This window comes from Thunnus maccoyii, chromosome 11 (assembly GCF_910596095.1).
Source record: "Thunnus maccoyii chromosome 11, fThuMac1.1, whole genome shotgun sequence".
Taxonomy (NCBI): Eukaryota; Metazoa; Chordata; class Actinopteri; order Scombriformes; family Scombridae; genus Thunnus; species Thunnus maccoyii.
In genome coordinates, this window is record NC_056543.1 from 33,268,175 (window position 1) to 33,289,264 (window position 21,090).

The following is a 21,090-nucleotide window of genomic DNA, read 5'->3' on the forward strand; positions in this document are numbered from 1 at the left end:
GTAGACACAGGGAAGCAAAATAACAACAATAATAACAATAACAATAATAGTAATAGAGATGTGACTGCAAAGTTTCGGGCCAGAGCCCGGGGTTTCCTGCAAGATGAGAAAGCACAAAAAAAGCTCTGGGGAAGAAGCTAAGTTCGTAACATGCATTAATGGTAAATGAATGCATACAGATGCACACACTTTGAATACAAGTGCATTTCAAGTACACAGAGTAGGATACACATACTGCAGTTTTAACTGCTTTTGATTGTCTGAAGGGAAAGGGGAAAGGGGAAAGGGGAGGGAACAAACCCTGCACTCAAATATCTGCATATGTATATTTGTTACCATGGTTACATTATTTGCATAAATACAGCATATACGTCACTTAAAGAAAATTAAGTGACTTTATGCTAAGATATGTAACTATATGCTAAAGTCACATCACGAAATCCTGTTTGCTTTTAGACCACAAATGAACCACATCAGAGTCCACTTCGAGATTTTCAAGCGGTCTGTTTGTTTGGGCCACACCAGAGTTAGATTGACAGATCTCTCACCAGCCCAAATGAATGAAACTAAATAGGAAAATACACAGGAGTGTGTTTTAACCAAACCAACTCTGTTAGCTGTGAAAGAGCTAGGTTGGGTGCTGTAAAGCCCACTGAGACATTAAATGTGACATACAGATAAATTAGACTTGACTACTCATGATTTAAAGATGCCTAACACTCTCTGTTGCTGCTGTAGTTTAGTAGATTGGGCTTAAAAAAACGTTAAAGACTGGACTCCAAATATGCAATCCAGCAGGGCACCATGTTGAGGCTCCCTTCAATTAGATTAACTTCTATTAAATTTAGCATCTATTAGATTTACCCTGGAACCAAAGTGTTCTTCTTAATGTGGTAATACAAGTAAATAGGATGTTTTGCAGAGGCTGTTTTAAAATGATCGTGAATGAACAAGTCAAGGCTGAAGAGTGAATACCGTGTGACTGTTTTTCCTTGTTACAGTAGAACAAGTGCTAACACTGCCGGGCTCGTAACAATCAAAGTTGGACTAAAAATTAATTGCAGGAATATGACTGTGGGTGAGGCGGAGATGAATTAGTGTTTTTAGAGTCCATTATTTTCATTTCAGGACGTGTCATGTCTGTGCGTCTTAAGCTTTTCACGTGTCATTTAACGCTGTTGGTTAGGTTTAGGCACAAAAACCACTTGTGAGGGTTCAGGAAAGATCATGGTTTGGGTTAAAATGATCAGTGAAATGCGGTAAAAATGTCCTGACGTGACAGCAAAAACGTCCAGTTTAACGGCAGTAAAATGCCTGGGATGGTAAAAATGTCCACTAAAAATGCTCCAATGTGACGGTAAAAATGTCTCGAATAGTACTCTCCTGCTGCTTTAGCAACTTTTTGCCAAACTATCTACAGTAACTATCCACCTGTCTCCTCCTAATAAGCCAAAATAAACCTTATAAAAGAAAAGAAAGTCACATATTGATAGTATCTGAAATGCATCACTTCCCCTGTCACTCAAACGTAACCGTAGGCTGCCTTTGGCAACTGGATTTACTATCTAAATGGCGTGAAATGACATGCAAAAAGCAAAAAATGTGTAGTGATAACACACAAAATGACTTAAGAAACTGACATGTTATTCATACGTCATTTGCTGAGACCAGGATGGGTTATCAGACAAGTCAACCAAATATATCATATAATTATTTTGTTGGTTAAGTATTTAATACATTGCTAGAGGGCAAAAAAAGTTTTATACTTTTCCTTTAATGTCCAATCAACTGGTAAAAAAACGAAAGCCTTTTGATATTTTTTTGTTTCCTTTACCTCTTCTTTCTTTTACTTTCCTTTTAGTTGATAAATAAATTGAAACTTAAATAAAATAAATTTTTCCTTTATTTATCTTTCATTAGCTGATTTTATTTAACCTGACATGCCAGGTAGTGTGTGACACAGAACTATATGAGGCTCACCTGTGCCTTACCTTGCGAGGCAGCTGGATTTGCGATGCTGAAGCACATAAGTTGAAGCCTGACAAGATGGACTCTCGCGTGATCTCATGATGTAGTGATCTTGCGAAACCAGCTGCCTTGCAAGGAAAGATTTTATTAAATTTATTTGTAAAATAAATAAGTTTTTATTTATTTAATCAACTGATTAGTGGTAAGGGAGAATAAATACAAAGATTTTATCTTTTTATAGAGTGAAAATGACACCAATGTTATATATTTGACTCACCTGATAAACTTTTTCAGCATATTGTCTGTTTGTGCACATAAAAGCTGTATTTGAGTATTTTCAAGCTGGAAAGTCTGTTTCATATGGGGTTTTATTATATTTGTTTCCTCTATTCATCTAAATTATAGATATGTTTGTACGAAATATTAGGTGGATTCAGCCCTGAACAACAGTCCAGAGGATTCTGGATATTAGCTCCAATGACGACTAGGATTTTATATTTTACTGCAGACTATCAAGTAGTTTGACATTTTGGGAAACACACTTTGCTTTCTTGCCGAGAGTCAGCTGTGAGGATTGATGCCTCTCATGTCTGTCAGTTAAATATGAAGCTACAGTCAGCAGCAGATTAACTTAGCATAAAAAACTAGAACCAGATACCAGGAAGTCACTGCACCCAGCCAAGAAATAGTTATCATTTTAATTGGTTAGCTTTAGAGGTGCTGGGTGGTGGATTTTGTTACCTTTGGACACAGTCATTCTAACTGTATTTCCCTGTTTCCAGTCTTAATGCATAGCTGAGCTAACCTGCTCCTGGCTGTAGCTACATATTAACCATGCAGACATGAGAGTGGTATCGATCCTCTCATCAAACTCAAAAAACAAAAATTAAAGCTGCAAACAGTGATGAATTGGGCCCTAGCACCTTGTGGCAAGCGTGGTATTGCTAGTAGAGATCAGTTGACATAGCTCTGAATTTTCAGGATTATCTGACACTGTGTGAATGGGTAAAATATTTTTTCCTGTGAGCAGTACATGGCGCTGGAGATGACATATTAGGTATAGTGTATACATCTGATGAACTATGTGTCATTTAGGCCTCACTTCCTGTTGCAAATAGGCAATACCACATAAGTGAAATATTAATGCAGCAATACATTTACCAGAGTGCAACTGACATGTATATACATTGTCATGAATTTTGGACATTCCATGTAGAAGATAACTATCACTTCCTGTGTCCACTATGTGGTGCTAGAGAACACCCACTAATTATACATCATTTTGCTCGTGCAGACCACACCATGTAAATTTCATGTATATCGGATGATACTTGTCACATAACGCTGATTTCCTGTTGTCAGTAGGTGGCACTGTGACTAAGACTAAACACATGTGTTTAGGGCTGGACTCTTTCTTGTTGGACTTAGGGTATGGTTCCATACCCCACCAAATTTCATAAATCTATGTCAAAATTAAACATGGGGGCTTTGACTTTGAAATTTTCTAGGGGGCGCACATGAGCCATTTTGCCACACCCATGGCCAAGAGCCATATCCATTGTAAGGTTGCGCCACTTCTGATGCATGTGAAGAGTTTCATGAGTGTCAAGCACCCCTAGCACCTCAAAAATGCTAAAACTAACTAGGGGAGTGTGGGAACTGAAATGCCATGCCAAAGCCCAATTTTGATACTAAACGAAGCATTTATTAGTTTGAAAATAAATGCAAAGTTTCGTTAGTTTTCACGCATCCTAAAGGCCTCAAACATGTGTTTGTAAAATGAAAATTGACACACAAAATCCAAAATGGCTAATTTCCTGTTGAATGGAAAAATTTGAAAAAAATATGTATTATGTCAAGACTGTTGAGTGCAATCAACCCACCGAATTTCACCAATTCTGATGTGTGTGCCAATTTTCGTGAGTTTTTGAGCATCCAAAGCCCCTCAAAAAAGCAATGGCGTACTAGAATAATAATAATTAAAGCTGCAAGCAGTGATGATCGGGCCCTCGCTACCTCGCGCACGTCGGGGCGAGCTGCAGTCGAATTGTTGTTATTGCAGAGTAACACGATACAGTAATTCATAAATTTCATAAATTTTCATGAATATTGAACAGTGCATGTAGGAAATAACTATCACTTCCTGTGTCCACTATGTGGCGCTAAAGAACTACCCCTAATTATACGTCATGTTGCTGAATATCATGTGTAGACCACACCATATAATTTTCATGTAAATCGGATGATGTTTGTCACAGAAGGCCGACTTCTGCTGTTAACAGGTGGCGCTATGACTATGACGTTATATTGACACGTAGCTGTGGTCAGGCCTGGACTCTTATCAAGCATGAGAAATTTTGGGCAGATTGGACGATGTTAAGCCGAGTTACAACCACTTCCTCTTTAATGCCCCAAAAATGTTTTGGGTAAAATTATCCGGCACGCCACGCCAAGGGCATTCCATGAAAACTGAAAAGCTTCACAATTTAGCATCACAAAGGTGTTTGACCTGTTTTGTGACCTACAAAATTTGAAGTTGCTCAGGTTAAATCTCTAGGAGGAGTTTATTAAAATACAAAACCTGTCAATGGCTTCAAAAAAATGTAAAGTAGATTCAAAATGGCTGGCTTAGGGTGTGGCTCCAAGAGGCTTTTTTGTAAGTCTGTAGATGTTACATCTGCCTATCAAATTTTGTACATATTCATCAAAGTTAAAGGTGGGGGCTTTGACTTTCTTCGAAATTTTCTAGGTGGCACTCTAGAGCCATTTTGCCACACCCATGCCCAAGACCCATATCAGATATGAAGGTATGCAACTTTTGATGCATGTGCTAAGTTTCATGAGTTTTTGAGCACCCCTAGCACCTCAAAAATGCTAATCATAATTAGGAGGTGCTATAGAGTCGATGTGCCACGCCCAAGCCCAATTGTGATACTAATCTCAATACTTAGTGATTTGAACATAGGTACGAAGTTTCATGAGTTTTTGCGCATCCTAAAGGCCTTAAACATGTGTTTGTTCAATCCAAATGGCTGACTTCCTGTTGGGCGAAAAAAAAAATTAAAAATATGTATTATGTTGATAATGATGAAAGCAATCAACCCACTGAATTTCATACATATCAAAGAAAATTGGTTCCAAAATGGCCCTGCATTTGGGGGCGCTATGGAACCCGTTGGCCACGCCCAACCCCAATCACTACAGAACTTTGCAATTTTTGCCAGTTCTGATGTGTGTGCCAATGAGCCCCTCAAAAAAGCAATGGTGTGGGGGAGTAATAATAACCTGACATGATAATACATTTTCATGAATATTGGACATTACATGTTGGAGATAACTATCACTTCCTGTGTCTGCTAGATAACGCCCACTATTTATACGTCATGTTGCTGTATATCATGCTGTTATCATGGAGGAACACAATGCAGACAGAGACTGCCATGGATATACTTTTTCATTAATATTGGACATTGCATGTAGGCCATTAAAATTACTTCATGGGCCATATTTGTGTTGAGGAGTCATGACCAGCACAAGCAGCGCTCTGACTGTTTAGTATTTTCTTGACCTTGAAACTTGATTTGCGCATCTGTGTGGTATTTTGGTGACCAGAGCAGAGCCCATGGTGCACACGTGGGAGGAGGGTGCAGAGAGGTGTGAGGTTCATTCAAATGAAGCAGCCAATTGTTGTATGTGTTGTATAATTTGGTCTTAGATGCAACGTCAACACACTGCTGCTTTGGTGATTTTATCTAAACACTAAAAACTAAAACTAAACACTTGCTGCAGACGTGCTGCAACAATGTATTAATGATTAAAATATAAATAACTTATTTCAGTTAAACACTCTTCAACCAAAATCAGCACACAAAATAATGTTTAATGTGGTTAAAGCAGGAAGGTGAGTAAATCAGTCTACACTGATGTATAAATGAATGTGGGCAATTCTTACAGTATCTGTTGTCCACAGCTGTTTATGCTGTATGGAAAACCTCTTCTGTTCATTAAACAGGGATAGACGCTCAAATTTTTAAGCACTGGCCCTACGGGCCACAAAGCCCCTAAATTTGTACCATTTGGTGGTACATTTTTGGTAGCCCAAATGTAAATTTATGTAAAAACAACACAGAAAAGGCAATTTAACTCAACTTAACACAGCATTCCTTAACTGTGACACTTCAATAAATGAAAAAAATTGATTATGCCATATAAATAAAAGTTGATAAAGAAAAGGTTTAGAAGAAACCATATTTATTTATATTCATATTTTTAAGCCATAATTATAACAGGTGAACACTGGCTGAAAGTTGAGTTGCTTGAACAAGCCTCTGGTGAGTTGATCAAACCCACCTGAGAGTCATCTGAATGCTTCAATAGAAGGGACACAACTCAAGGAAATCAGACCAAAGGAGTTAAGTTGATCAATGCCACAAATTTGCTGACCTAGAAACAGTGCAGAATCGAATAAAAAGTAAAAGTTCTTCTTCGTCTTACGTCATTATTTCTTGTGTTTTTAAATGTTTCTTAACACGTTTCTCAAACTCTCTGATTATTTCCAGGTTTGCATGAAAATATTAGAGATTTGGTCTCAGACTTTTGGACCCCACTGTTTATTATTGGTTTTCTAAGGATATAATGTTAAAGGGGACGTATTATGCTTTTCCTTACTTTCAGACATATACATAATGTCACAATGTTGGATATTCATGTTAAAAGTGTCTTGACAGGTCAAATAACAAGGTTAACATATGTAGCAGTAATCCCTTTGAGCAAAAAGCAGCGGCTTCAGACTGCTCTGAACGCTCGGTTTCCAAAAGTTTTTTCTACTTTTGGCCCGAGCTGACATCAGTTTGTGAGGGATTACTTTATATAGACATCTGCTATGTGCACAGTGCGCAAGTTCGCTGCTCCGTCAAGGCGGGAATACTGCGCCTGTAATCCGCCTCGCTGTTCTGTATAAAAGGTATGGACACAGAGTCAGGGGGCAGAGTTGCTCCGCCAATGAAGCCGGATATGGCGGGAGTCACAGAGCCGGATCGACTGTGTGTGAGGGACAGCTGGCGCAGTGGGACAGGAAGCTGATGTTGTCATGTTAGCCCATATTCAGACCAAATCAGGCGGTGCAGCGTACAGCTACAGGGTTGAGCAGAGGTGTGTGGGGGTGTGGGGGTGTTTGTGCTTTAGAACATAACCCCTGTGAAACATTCAGAAAATAACGTTTGATTGATCTGATTCACCAGCTTCCTCACTACCAGCGCTCCCTCTCTTTATTCACTCACTAGCTCACTCGACCACAGCTGTTCTCTCTCTTTCTTGGTGGTGCTCTCAGCTCTCTCTCTTTTTCTAACATCTTTTTTAAAATGAGTCAGGAAGCCAACAGAAAAGTTTACTTTTAACATTATCAAACAAAGAGAAATGTCCTCCCCTCATTCTAGTAACATCTTTGTACTCCCTCATAGCAGAGTTTACAGCTCTGATCAGTCTGATCTCAGTCACACCTCTGAATCCGGAATGCCAGCATGCTTTGTACAAACACACACGGGTTTGTGTGGGTCAGTGTAAAAAAGCGATGGTTGGCTCAAAGGCGGATTCTCTTTGCGACTATAATGCGGGTCCTCTGTATAAAAGAGGCTATTGATTGATCAAGGCTCACAGTCTGTCTGTGAGCTACAGGCATATTCACTCACTACAGTGGGCAGGGCAATAAAATCAATGAATAAATAAATAAATAAAATTCCTGCTGTCAGTCAGCCTGGTGAAGGCAGGTTAGCCGGCTGCTGGTCGGCAGCTGCTGCTGATGGATAGCTGCTTCTGTGGACAAAGACGCTGAACACAGGTCGGAGTCGATGTGGACTGAACAGTTACCGTGCTCGCTCACGTCTCACTGACTTGGTATCAGTCACAGGGTTTTCACTGGCTCTTTTTGAGACAAAGGTGGCAAAGGTTGGAGAATGTTACCTTAGTTAGATACCTTTGTGCGCTTAAGTGAAAAAAATCACAATTTGACAGACAAAAGTGTCCATATGGATTTAAATTTTATACCAAAATGGAACAAAAAGATGAAAAATAAAGGTTGTGACTGGTGACTGTTTATGATGTAGGCTTGGGACAATATGCTTATCTCCTGATTGGATACTATCACGATACTTGGGTGCTGATTTGATTAAGAATTGATTCTCAATTCAAAACCAATTCTCGAATGAATGAAAGGGGGGCACTGTTTTCAGTCTCTTGCTCCAATATACTGGGTGCCAAACCATTCACTGGGGTCCTTAGTCCATTGAAATACAATATGAAACATAACTGGCAGATAAGATAAATGGTCTGCTGTTAACTGAATCAATTACTGAATTAATTTATTTGAAAGCACCTTACAGTCTCCTGCCTGTATGCGAATAACAAAATGCTGTGTTGTTATTAACGTCATGTCTCCAGCAGTGGAGAGCAGCCTCTCTGCTGCACCGTTAGCTCCAGGGAAAGTCATCATTGTCCAAGACACTGAATGGGCGCAGGGTTTTTAGGTGAAACAGACTGAGCACCGAGTTATTTTCTTCACCTCAGAGTTGGTTTAAATTGTTTAATGCCGCAGTGTGTGTTGGTCAGCAGGTCTTGTTTGTTACTGCTGGTGTTCGTTGCTCCGCTCCGCTAACGTTAGTCTGTGAGTGATGGCATAGAGAGTCCACAGTATACTTCACATTCTTCTTGAAAAGGTAGTTATTTAGTCATTAAATCAGAAAATGCTTGCAATCGTTGGATTTTTTGAAGATGAACCACAAGATAACTCTAACGTGTGCATGCTATAGACTGACCAGGTGCCTTTTTTGTTCCATCAACATCACATGCCAGAATTTCAACAAAGGCGGTGGACAGTAATACAAAGGCGGCCCGCCTTTGAGTTAGATAGGCAGGGAAAACCCTGCAGTCATCTTCCTACTGTCAGGATATTAAATTGCAGCCCCAAACAATAATATGATGACTAATTAATAGGTGACGTTAATAGGTGACGGCCAAATGCGATGGTGGTGGTTGCTCATAGTGACGGTAGCTGATAAAAACACCAAGAGAACAAATATATGTCCTCGTAAAGACCTCATTAATTTTAATTAAATTGAATGTTCAGTTAATTTGTCTTTCTTTTTGTCTTACTATGTAAATGAAATGGTGGCCCAACCACTAACCTGCTGTTCACAGATTGCATAGCCAGTATAATGTATCTGTGTACAATGGATTATCAGTCAGATACTGTATACTATAGCCTATTTAATACAAAGTTTGTAAAACTGCAAACTGCTTTATTGTGTCATCAGCATTTTTTATTCAAGGTGCATTTAGACAAAGTCACTTATCTTTCTGAAATGAATATCTTTAAATGTAAAGGAAACACTGAATCTCATTCCAGTATCCCACACAGATAGGTCACAAGTTAAGCAGATGATACACTGGTCAAACCTGGTGGCTATTGGCCATGCAACCATGCAATTTGTTGACAATATAAACTGCATGAGTCCACAGTGACAAAGTAGATTAATGGGTTGTATAGAGGTCACATTTCTAACTGAAAATAATGGTATAAAATCTGATGCATTGCAAATCTATACATTTGTTTCCCACATTGAAAGTAACGAAAGGTGAATGCCTCTTGCTGATCACAAAATTTCACTCACATAAATATACAATAGTTAACAAAGAAAAAAAACAGTACAAGGACACATACATATTATCTTCTTGTTTTCAACTGCAAGCTTAACTGAAAACACTTTCATGATAAAACTACCTCAGTCAGTTTATTTAATGTGTGCACTTAACAAGTGCTGCTTGTACAAGCAACCATTCAGCTGAAATTCACCAGTTAATGTGGTCACTAGTAGGTCGGAAACACCGGTGAGTAACTGAGTCTGTTTGGAAACCCACCTATGGCTTTGTTTTGTCTTATTATTGGACCATGAAGAGTTAATTCTTGTCTGACTCTGTCATTTGTCACTTTAATTTTTGGCATGCTGACCTCATACCAATTTTAATCTTTTCTTCTTACTTGTAATGCTCAATGTGCTGGTAGGTGGTTCCTCCAATGTGTTTAGGTCACTTTCCTTCTTCTTTTTATGTTTTACTGTGGCTTGTAAACAATGAAGTGGGGCACTAGTGTCACCCAGTTCTATGGAGTATGTCTTTGGTTTTTTTGCTTTTACAGTGGAACCTTTGCTTACACCTTGTTGCTTGGGAACACAGATATGACGATACTTTCAGCCAGCACATCTGGAAAGTGTAAAGTGGTTGTACCCGACCACTTTAGAAATATAGGCTGAAGTAGCTAAAAACTGAAGTTAGGGTGGGTGTGGTACTTTTCTTTTCTTTTTTTGCTCAGAAAACCTTTATTACTTTTGCATATTTGAAAGAGTTCTGCTTCAAAAGGACTACATCATCGTTTTAGCTTGGTTGTTTTAAAAACAATGTGCACTGAACCCTCTAGTGTCCTATTAAAATATTGGAATATCAACATGCAGTCACACACACATACACACACATTGTTTTTCTACAGCACAGTCCCATGAGCCAGCAGAGTACACCACAATACGACTAAGCTACTTCATTATGTTGTTGATCAGCATTATGAAACATCCTGAGGTGATTTCACTCAATTTGCTACTGTTGCAGAAAAAAAGCATGTAACAGCAATTTTGGCTTTTTCTTGTTCAATTTCAAAGGTTATTCATGCTTGTTGTTCGTGATTAAGTGAGTATGACTTGTCTGGAAACCTGTCAAACTCTCACAAAGTTCACTGGCATCACTTTCTTCTGCTATGCGCTTTTGTTTGGATAACACTACTACAGAGGGATCCCCCTTGCTGTGCCCCTCTCATTTCCTGTTCACGTCAGCCTGCCCAACCCTTCCAGCTTGCTGGAGGAAGCCAGTGATAAGAGGGAACTGACAGAGAAGAAAAGAGAGGAGGAGAAAAGGCTGGCTTATTCAGGTCAAAGTTGACAGGGATCATCTTGGAGCTGCTCAGGCCATCTGTGAACTCGCAGCAAGAAAAACATCATGTTTGTATGTGCTGCTTTCCAGAAGTATCACACTGTGTCTCAATTCAGATACTTCCTTAGCACACTTCCATGTAGTACACTGTGTACACTATGTATTTATTTATTTGTAATGCCGTTGTGGACTTACCAGAAATGCCGATCGCAACATTCAATGGTATCCCCCTGTCCTTGGAAGTTTGTACTCCTGAGTCAAACTTGCCATGTCTTCACCACACCTACCTACTGTTGTACTTTGTACTGTGACAAATAATCTCAACTCAAAGCTCCACTAACACTTTTTCTCACAAAAAATAACCTCATTGACAGAGAGATGCAGTAAATTATGTTATTCAGTCTGTAATGTAGCTATAATAAAATTCCAAACTGTTATGTAGCTTAGTAAATTTAATATAGCCTGATCTGTTCATTTTAATGCATTTATATTTATGTAAATTTGGTGATATCTGTACATATAGAGCCCCAGAGGGAGCGCTGTCCAGTAAAAACATGAAGCTTCACCTCAGACAAACTAACATGGCAGCAACAATTGTTAGATTTCATCTGTGACACCAACATTTATCTTCCAAAAGAAATTATATCATATATGAAAATGCTATAGAGACATTGGAGCCAACAGTAAATCACCAAAGAGCTGCAGATCAGATCCCTGATCCTCTGCAGCCTTTTTAAAAAGTAAATTGCATTAATTAATTAATTGATTCATTTGAAAGCACCTTACAGTCTCCTGCCTGTATGAGAATAACAAAATGACGACAAAATGAGGTGAAGTGCTCTGCTGTGTTGTTATTAACCTCATGTCTCCAGCAGTGGAGAGCAGCCTCTCTGCTGCACTGTGAGGTCTGGGGAAAGACATCATTGTCCAACACACTGAGTAGGCACAGGGTTTTTGAGGTGAAACAGATTGCGTACTGAGTTATTTTCTTCACCTCAGAGTTGGTTTCAGTTGTTTAATGCTACAGTGTGTGTTGGCCAGCCGGTCTTGTCTTGTTTGTTACTGCTGATTGCTGCTCTGCTCCGCTAATGTTAGTCTCTTAGTCACGCCGTAGAAAGTTCACAATATACTTCACATTCATCTCGCAAATGTCATTCATTTAGTCATTCATTCAAAAAATGCTTGCAACTGCTTTTTGAAGATGAACTACAAGATACCTCTAGTGTGTGCACTCTGTAGATTGTCCAGGTGCTGCATTGCCCTCACCGTTGAGTTCCGCCTTTTTTGTTCCGTCAACATCACATGCTGGAATTTTCAACAAAGGCGGCGGCCAGCTATACAAATGCGGCCCACCTTTGAGTTAGATAGGCAGGGAAAACCCTGTTATACAGTCAAAATAGCAGGTTTAAGTACAGAAGAACGCAAATTGAGACACAGCATAAGTCTTGGAATCCAATGTTATTTACCAAAGCTGTTTGGGGGAATCATTTCTAGTCAACCCGGCCCCTTATAGGTTATTATGGATGTAGAAAGGCTCTTGCAAATTTTATAAAGCAATTCATTCACTGAAATTTGAACAGACAAACAAATGGTTAGGGTAAGGGTTCCAACTACCTCACACTGCTCAGTCAATGATGTCACAGTGCTGTGGAAACAGATTTTCATATTCAGGAAGACCAAGGCATAGAGGACCAGATTTTTGCCTTCTCACAAATAATCAAGGTGTTACAGGAATTTTGTATCCAGACCTTTCATGACTCACTCATAACATGTATTGGTAGAATTGTATGAAGGTGTAGCTGAGATCATTAGGGTGGCAGGGAGTTCAGTACTTAGGGAGCATGGTCTTCCCTTGGGAAAATGTGAATTGTTCAGTTACTCTAGAGGATCTCAAGTGTCTTTGGGAGTGATGATAACAGGATCATAAGACTGACTGCTATCAGACTGTGGTGCTGAAGAGAGGGTTGAGCTATAAAGCGCAGATCTATATTTAGTGGACAGTCTTAGTCGGAAAGAAAACCAGACTATTGATGTTCCTTAAGTGTAAACAGTTATTTAAGTCAGGGTGATCCCGCACAAGTTATTTAATTTTTATAGATGTGGATTCATGTTCCTTTGCTCTTTCAGGAGGAAGACCAACGACACTATGACGGTTCAGACAATGTGTCACAATCCAACTCTGCCACTAGAGGGTGTAGACCCTGGCCTCCTTCTGAACTTCACCTCCAGGGAGTGTCACATGGTTCCACAGCCTGCAGAGAATGGAGCCATGATGGTCTGTGGCTGCCGGGGTGAACATGAGTGTAATGACAAACTCATCTTCGACAAGGGAGCGAATGGTGAGTAGATGGATGAATGAAAGAATTATTGGATGGATGGATGAATTGATGGCTGTATGAATGAACAGATAATAGTAATGAAGTGATACATTTAAGCAGATGGTGGGTAGATGAATTATGACCGTTTTACTTTTTTTTAGTGCCAGTTGGATCTCTCTCCTGGCATTTAAGATTTGTAAGAGGATTTTTCTTTCATATATTAGTCAAACTCACACAGGATGCAGTCTTATTCTGCAACAGCAACACTAAGCAACATACTCAGACCCACCAAAAACTGCTTAATCCCAAGCAAGAACAACAAACACAAACTCTTAAGACAATAATAATTATATATGTGCAAAAGTGGTGTGAATGCTTAATCCCCAAAATCACAGTCTCTGGGTAATACTTTAAATCAGTCAAGAGAGTCAGACAAAACCAAAAAAACTTGCGTTTAGGGATTTTCCACTCTCAGCTCCCTATAAAAAATTCCTCAATTAAACCCAATTCATATTTTATAGAAGTCAGTCAGTCAGATGAGTCGGTCAATCCCCTACGGGTTTTCCAGGACTGAGCAGCTGGCATTGTGAGAGCTGGCTTCTGCTAACAAATGTGAGTAGACAGGCAGGTAGCAATGGAGTTGTAAAGTAAATGAAACAAGGGATTGGCAGCTTCTTGATGTGATGGATGGTCACTGGTGGTGAAAAATGTAGCTGGTGGTGGCTGAGTGAAAGAATTTGTGGTAAAAGGGAATAAACAGCCTCACTGTCATTATCACGCAATAAGCATATTGCTCCACCTGACCTCTCACCTCTGCACTGCTGCTCCCCATATGGGATATGTTGGAAGATAAAGCAAGGTGATTAAATGCTAGTGTGAACCGGGGATGAATCAGTCTATACTGCGTGGGTGTTTCTGGGGCTGTATCGAGTGGTACCTGGCAGGCATTAAAACCTGGTTGTCACAGAATGGATAGATTAATGGACAATTAGTCTTTGGAGGGATAGATGAAAGATGAATAGGTGAGTAAAATTATGTAAATATGGCTGGATGGATAGGTAGATGAAATATGGTGAACAAAGCGATACATGTTTGAGCGGATAGATAAATATATAGGTGAATGGATGGATGCATTAATGGATTTTGTTCATCTTTACAATTCTTTAGGGTTCTCCAAGTTGCAGAGTAAAGATGTGATCCCGGTGGTGATGGTTAGTTTGGTGCCTCCCGTCCTGGTGGCCTTAATCACTACCGCTGCCTTCTACTACTACCGCACACGCCATCCTGGCAAACCTGGCCCTCCTGCACGCCCTGACTGGCCCACCAAATGCACCCCGGAGCGCTACCAGGCTCTGGATCATCCATGTGGAGGTCTGGGGGCTCTGCAAGAGGGTGGTGGGGGAGGTGTGATGAGTACTGCAGCTCAAAGGGAGGAGTCTAATGCCAAGGTGCCATCTCTCAACAATGACATCATCAGTGCCATGACTGATTGGCAGGGCCAACGTCCTGAACCACTGCCAATCAAGCTGGAGGTCCTGGTGGGGAAGGGGCGCTTCGCAGAAGTCTGGAAGGCTTGCCTGCTGCAGGGCGAGAAGGGTGGACTTAACAATTATGAAACTGTGGCGGTGAAAGTGTTTCCAGCCGTAGAGTATGCCTCATGGAGAAATGAGTGCTCTATCTTCTCTGACCCCAAGCTGGTGCATGACAACGTGGTTCGATTCCTTGCAGCTGAAGAGAGGGGCCCACCCGGCCAAGCCCTCAGGAAGTACTGGCTGGTTTTGGCCTATCACAGCCTCGGGAACCTGCAGGACTTCCTCACTGCAAACATATTGAGCTGGGAGGAACTTGTTGCCATGGCAGGAAGCATTGCTCGGGGGTTAGCTCATCTCCATAGTGACACAACACCCAGTGGGGTGCCCAAGGTAAACTCAATCTCTGCAAATCCACTTTTTGCAGACTATAATCATCATCAACTTTCTTTTTTGGCAAATATTACCTTACATGTTCTTATTTTTATGCTTACTAAACTTAAGTATCATCTTAGATCTGAGAGTCATGTTGAGTTTTATTGTTCTTCTATAATGGCAGAGGTTCATAAAAACACTTTCACATGATCTTTCTTTTATTTGCAGTCCTTTATGTCCAGAGTGCATCAAGCAGCACAGCCTCCTACCTCATGACAAGATACTTGTTGACAGTCAGTTTTTTATCAACAGATGCATACTCAGTGAACAGAAGAGAGTTTCATGTTGACAAGCTAAAAACCACTCCTTAGCTAGTTAATCTTCCTCGCTTGTTCACCAACTAGTTTCCTCTCTAGCTAACTTGTATTTTTTGTAGTATTTTTCTCTTGGGACAATTCCATTTTTTTTAAACAGACACCTCTTTAGTTGTAACTGTCCCCTTTGCCTGGCATGAACTAAGAACAGCCCAATGTCTTTGTGCCTTGTTAAGAAACACAGATATAAGAGCAACCAATCATAAATTGACATGATTAGACAATGACGTGTCTGTGCACTGCATTGTGTAGCCTACATATGGTCCTATAAGTATGAGCAAACCTATCAAACGATCTTTATGAACCTGTGCTTTTTGTGTACCAAGTAAGCCGGATGCCTTGACTAGATTTGAAATGTTTCAGTGTTAGGATTAAGGACACTTCAATTTCAGAGAGATTTCTCTCTCATCTACCAAATTGTACTGAATGTTTCCATGAAGTGCCTAATCTTCTTCAATTTCTATGTGAAGGATAACACTTTAGATTACAGTCTGCAAATACAAATTTTGTTGTATATGTGAGGTACCAATAAAATACATACCAACAAATATGTACAAACAAAAAGGTACAAATGAAGAAGACTGTCAATAAGGTGGTTAACAGGGCACAGTAGCCAGGAGCCAGTGTGTTAATTCATTAAAACTGCATAATGGTGTCACAGCAAAATTCACTGGCGCCACTTGCAGAAATGTATGCTTTTTGAAGTTTAGTGATGCTATTACTACTCACAGGGTCTGGTGGTAAACTACTGTAGCTGGTGAGCTGTCAGTTTTTTTTTTGCCGTTTTGCTGATTTGAGCAGCTGTAACACTATTGACAAGGATTTTATTGCATTTCTTATCATTTTATGGTCAACGCTTCCTAAGTTGCACTCTAAAGTCAGCTTTGTGACTGTGCTTGTTCCTTGTTTCCTGTGTTTCTGTAGGTGCCAGTTGCCCATCGGGACCTAAAGAGCAGTAACATTGTAGTAAAGAGCAACAAGGAGTGTGCTCTGTGTGACTTTGGTCTGGCGTTAAGACTGGACCTCTCCCTTACTGTCGATGACTATGCCAACAGTGGACAAGTAAGAGTACAAAGAAACACATATAGAGACAAAGAAAGATAAAGGCAATGAAATGCAGCAAATTGTACAAGTTTAGTTGTTAAACAGTGGTTTAATATATTACAAAGCAGAGCTTGCATCTGATGTTCTGGTCATCATGTGATTTGACTCATCTTGTCCAGGTGGGGACAGCTCGCTACATGGCTCCTGAGGTACTTGAGTCCAGGGTGAACCTGGAGGACCTTGAGGCCTTTAAACAGATGGATGTTTACTCAATGGCTCTGGTCCTCTGGGAAATGGCCTCCCGCTGCCATGTCATTGGAGGTAGCAGCTTTACTGTATTTCTGTGTCCTCATATTTCCACTAATTTATGCTCACCAGCTAGTTGCTAACTGTGTCTATTTGCAGTTTGGTGCATAGCAGGTAGTTTACAATGGGTTTATAGAGCTTTTGTACTGAAAGCTGACTGCTGTGGCTAGAGACAACCCTGAAAAGAGTGGTAAGAGTGAACCAAAACAGTAAAATTCAGACCTGAAATTCAACACAATGAGCAGAAACAAGCTAAAAAGCTCTTAAGAGCTGAGGGGAGCTGGAGAGTTGATGATAATTCTCTGTGGGTTCAGCCCCTTCAAAGATAGTTCATCTCAAATTTATCCTTGAATTTTGAAACATGTCAGTGTCTGCAGTGGTATTGGAACACATATAGTATGTAAGCCTAAAAAGTGTATATGTGTGTGTTGGTGCAGAGGTGAAGAGCTATGAACCGGCATTTGGCTCCAAGGTGTGTGAGCAGCCCTGTGTGGACAGTATGAGAGACCTGGTACTGAGGGACCGAGGACGGCCGGACATCCCTTCAGCATGGATGCAGCACCAGGTCAGATAGAGTCAGAAAGGAAATTGAAATTGTCAGAAGAATTCAGACTATAAACCCAGACTACATGAAAGGACACTATCATGATTTTCTGAGCCCCTTAGTGAGTTTTTATTTTTATCACACCACATATTTTTTTTTGCCTTTTTAAAAACTATTTCATAGTGGCATTTTTCAGAATGACATGTTATTTCATGTCAGATTTTTTTTCATAATTTCACTTTTCAAGACAGATGAGTCACTGCCCCCTCACCTTTCTGCCAATCACGGCAAACTCAGCAACTGCTGCGGATGCAACTGCAATAAAATTGAAAATGAAAATAACATTTCTTGATAATAAGTTGAGTTTTAATCATTTCATCATTTAATCATCATGAATCATATACTTGTGATTATTCATTTCATAATTACTTATTCATGTATATAATATTGACCACTTTGGGCCTCCAAAGAGTGCTTACTGTTAACTTGTGTCTACGCATGTCTTGCTGTCTTAAAGAGGCCATATTATGCCACTTTTCCATAAATTAACACAGTTCCATGGGGTCTTAATACAATGTATCTGAAATGCTTTGGTCAAAATACCACAAGGATCAAGCGCCACTACAGCCTTCTGCCTTCAATATGGCCCCTTTAACTCCAGTCTTCTTTTCTCCAGGGGATGAGTGTCTTCTGCTCCACCATCACCGAGTGCTGGGATCACGACCCTGAGGCCAGACTGACGGCTCACTGTGTGGTGGAGCGTTTCAATGCCCTGCAGCAGGAGGACGAGGAGGACTTGGAAGAAGAGGAGTGGGGAGGAGGGCAGGAGGAGGAAGAGGAGGAGGAACTGAGGCAAGAACCTGACAGAGAGGAAGAGGGAGAGAGTGAAAAGGACTCAGAGATGTCGGACAATGGCCAGATTCAAAGCGTTCCTCTTTCCCCTCATTCCCTCTTCACCACTGCTCCCTCGCCCTCCTCTTCTTCCTCCTGCCAGGTTCCTGAGCCAGACATGAAAAGAGGCAGTGAAGAGGTATCCCGTAATTCCCTGGTTCACACTGGTTCTATGGTGTGAGCAGTGGACTTTGTCGGCCTATGCTATGAGCCCCACTTCATCCTGTTGCTGGCTGCGTTGACACTGCCTGTGTACTCATTTATTTTTCCAGCAGTTGTTGCTTTAACAGGCCTGTAGCAACTAATAGTGAAGGGAATGATAAGTGCAATATTACAACAACTGTTGGATGGCATTCATGGCGCAGAGAAGATGAATCTTATTGACTTTAGTGATCCCCCGACTTTATCCCTGAGTTTTCGTGGAACTCTTAGTTCCACAAAAGTACAACAATGAAAATTGCACCACTCAAAAATGACCTTGTTTACCAAGACAATTTTGTGCTGTGATTTTGCATTCTGAGCTATTCCAAACTATTTGCATGGCTCTAGGGATGGCAATGTCGGTCTGTCAGTTGGTCGGTTGATCCACCACTTTGGTCCAGACTGAAATATAACTATTGGATGGATTTTTATGAAATTTTAGTCCAGATATTCATGTTCCCCATAGAGGAATTAAACTAACATTATAATAAAATTGGATGATCCCTTAACTTTTCATCTAGCGCCATCATCAGGTCAAAATATTGGGTTGGTCTGAATGGGCTATGAGACACACCAGACAGAAGAGCGTTACCATAACTTTAACTGTTCCTTGGTGTTTAATGCAAATGATTTTAGGTGGTCAGACAGTTTTTCTCTCAGCTTTTTAACCAATGACTAAATCTTGATTCAGCTTTAAGAAGTTTTGAGTCATCCATAGACTTACTGTAAGTCAGAAATGCATGCGGTCAAGTTGAAGTGTAATCATTTGGACTTTTGGATTTATACAGCTGGGTATTGTCTGCATAGTTATGGAAATTGATGTTGTGATTCCTAATAATACTGCAGAGTGGTAACATATACAGACTGAAGAGAATTGGGCCTAAGACAGAGCCATGAGGGACACCACGTCAGGTGTATTTTATCGGAGGACTGGTCATCCATGGTCCCAAAGAACAGAAAGACCAACCAAGTGTTAAAATCTTTCTGGCAGAAAACTACATTTAGCAATACTGTTAGAATTCAATACTACAGTACTGTTAGCATTCTGTACTACATTATTGAATACTAACAGGAAAAGCACATAGAGTTTTTTCTCTGTTCATTCATGCAAATCTTTGACTAGAGCTGTTTCTCTACTGTGATGGGCCCTGAAACGAGACTGGACAGGTAGAGGATTTTAACTCACAGAGAACTTTTCTGATTATTTCCACATCTATCGATGTAAAAAAGTGCATGGTGCATTTGCATTTTCCAGCCTTTTCTGAATAACATTCTTTCTGATGGCCGTAATCATATCTCTTAAAGAGGCAGAAAATTCACTGCATTTAGTAACGCTCAGGTGATCATAGTAATAGTTAGGGGTGGGGTTAATGCCAATAGTTGAAAAAAGAATCCTTGGATTGTAAGGATTTTTATTTATGAGTTCAGAGAAATAAGATTGCTGCATTTTATTCTGCTAGGAGTTCTTTTAAGATGTCATGGAGGACCTGAAGTTAGACCTGAAGTCTTTCTCCATCTCTGTGGCAGTTTCTTTTGAGTTGGTTAATAATCTGTTTTCTCCATGGTGTTTTTTATTTTTGAGGAACTTTTTGGCCTGTAATGATCTGGCAGTGTGAACGCAGCCCTTGTCAACCAACAAACAGTGATTAATACAAAGCTAAGTGTTTTCTCTTTGCAATATCCTGGATATTTCGCCTGAAGACCAGAGAGAACAGAAATAGCCAAAGACTGACTTCATGCCTTAAATGACTGACTCACTTTTGTCCCAAACAGAGAGTGAGCAGTCAGTGAACTGCGGATGTACTGGGAACAGACCTCACCTGAAATCTTCTCAATCGAGGACATCAGTCATAGTTCTGCTGGCAGAGATGCACAGTCACAGTTTTGTTGTATGAAAATGTCTTATTTTGTAGGAGCTGGTCTCCATTTTGTTGTGGTATATGTTTTAATAGCTACTGTGATTATCATTTCTATAATGTGCTTGTATGAATAAACAGGAGAGAGAGCTCCCTTTTGCCCTGTGGAAGGAGCATTTGTGTTGGTTACATTTACACACCAAAAACAACTATGGCACCTACAAAAACTATGGCATAAATTGGTCCTTTAATCACAAAATCCCTGCCAGAGACTCATGAAACAGATCTCATACATGCACAGAAACATGCATATAATTATATGCAATGTTATTGTTGCAACCAAGATGTAAAAATAGAAAAAATATGGTTATTATTTGTAGATGACTGATTGTGAACACTGAAGGAACCAGTGACCAAAAATACGTCAGTCTAGAGTGAAGCACAAATACGGAAAACCACTAAAGGATGGAAAACCCAGTATCTCCAAACTATGTTGTTCATTTTGTAATAAAGTTTTTTTTCTCTAATTGATTCATGATACTTGACTCTGCTTTACTGTCTGTGTCACCATCTCAACTTTGGTCAGATGAGATGTGAAATGTCCATTAATGTGAGGAGATATATCATGAAGCGATGATGTGATATTAGATTAAGTGAAACATATAAATGTATACAGTGTGGGATTAGATGAAAGTGCTATACTGTGATATGAAA

At 40.0% G+C, this 21,090-nt stretch overlaps 1 protein-coding gene across 3 annotated transcripts in view; it reads left to right on the forward strand.

Annotated features, from left to right (window-relative positions):
• The window catches only part of tgfbr2l (transforming growth factor beta receptor-like), a 42,032-nt gene extending 21,101 nt beyond the window's left edge, over positions 1-20,931 (forward strand). The window contains exons 4-10 of one of the 3 annotated variants that reach the window (XM_042427112.1): positions 13,066-13,277; positions 14,424-15,178; positions 16,459-16,596; positions 16,758-16,899; positions 17,322-17,449; positions 18,105-18,458; positions 20,103-20,931. In XM_042427112.1, the coding sequence (XP_042283046.1) occupies positions 13,066-13,277; positions 14,424-15,178; positions 16,459-16,596; positions 16,758-16,899; positions 17,322-17,449; positions 18,105-18,458; positions 20,103-20,120 (1,747 nt within the window). In that variant the 3' untranslated portion in view covers positions 20,121-20,931. Of the gene's footprint in view, positions 1-13,065; positions 13,278-14,423; positions 15,179-16,458; positions 16,597-16,757; positions 16,900-17,321; positions 17,450-18,104 lie in introns of all 3 variants that reach the window. The other 2 variants (XM_042427113.1, XM_042427111.1) reach the window with 2 other exon arrangements.
• Positions 20,932-21,090: the final 159 nt, after the last annotated feature.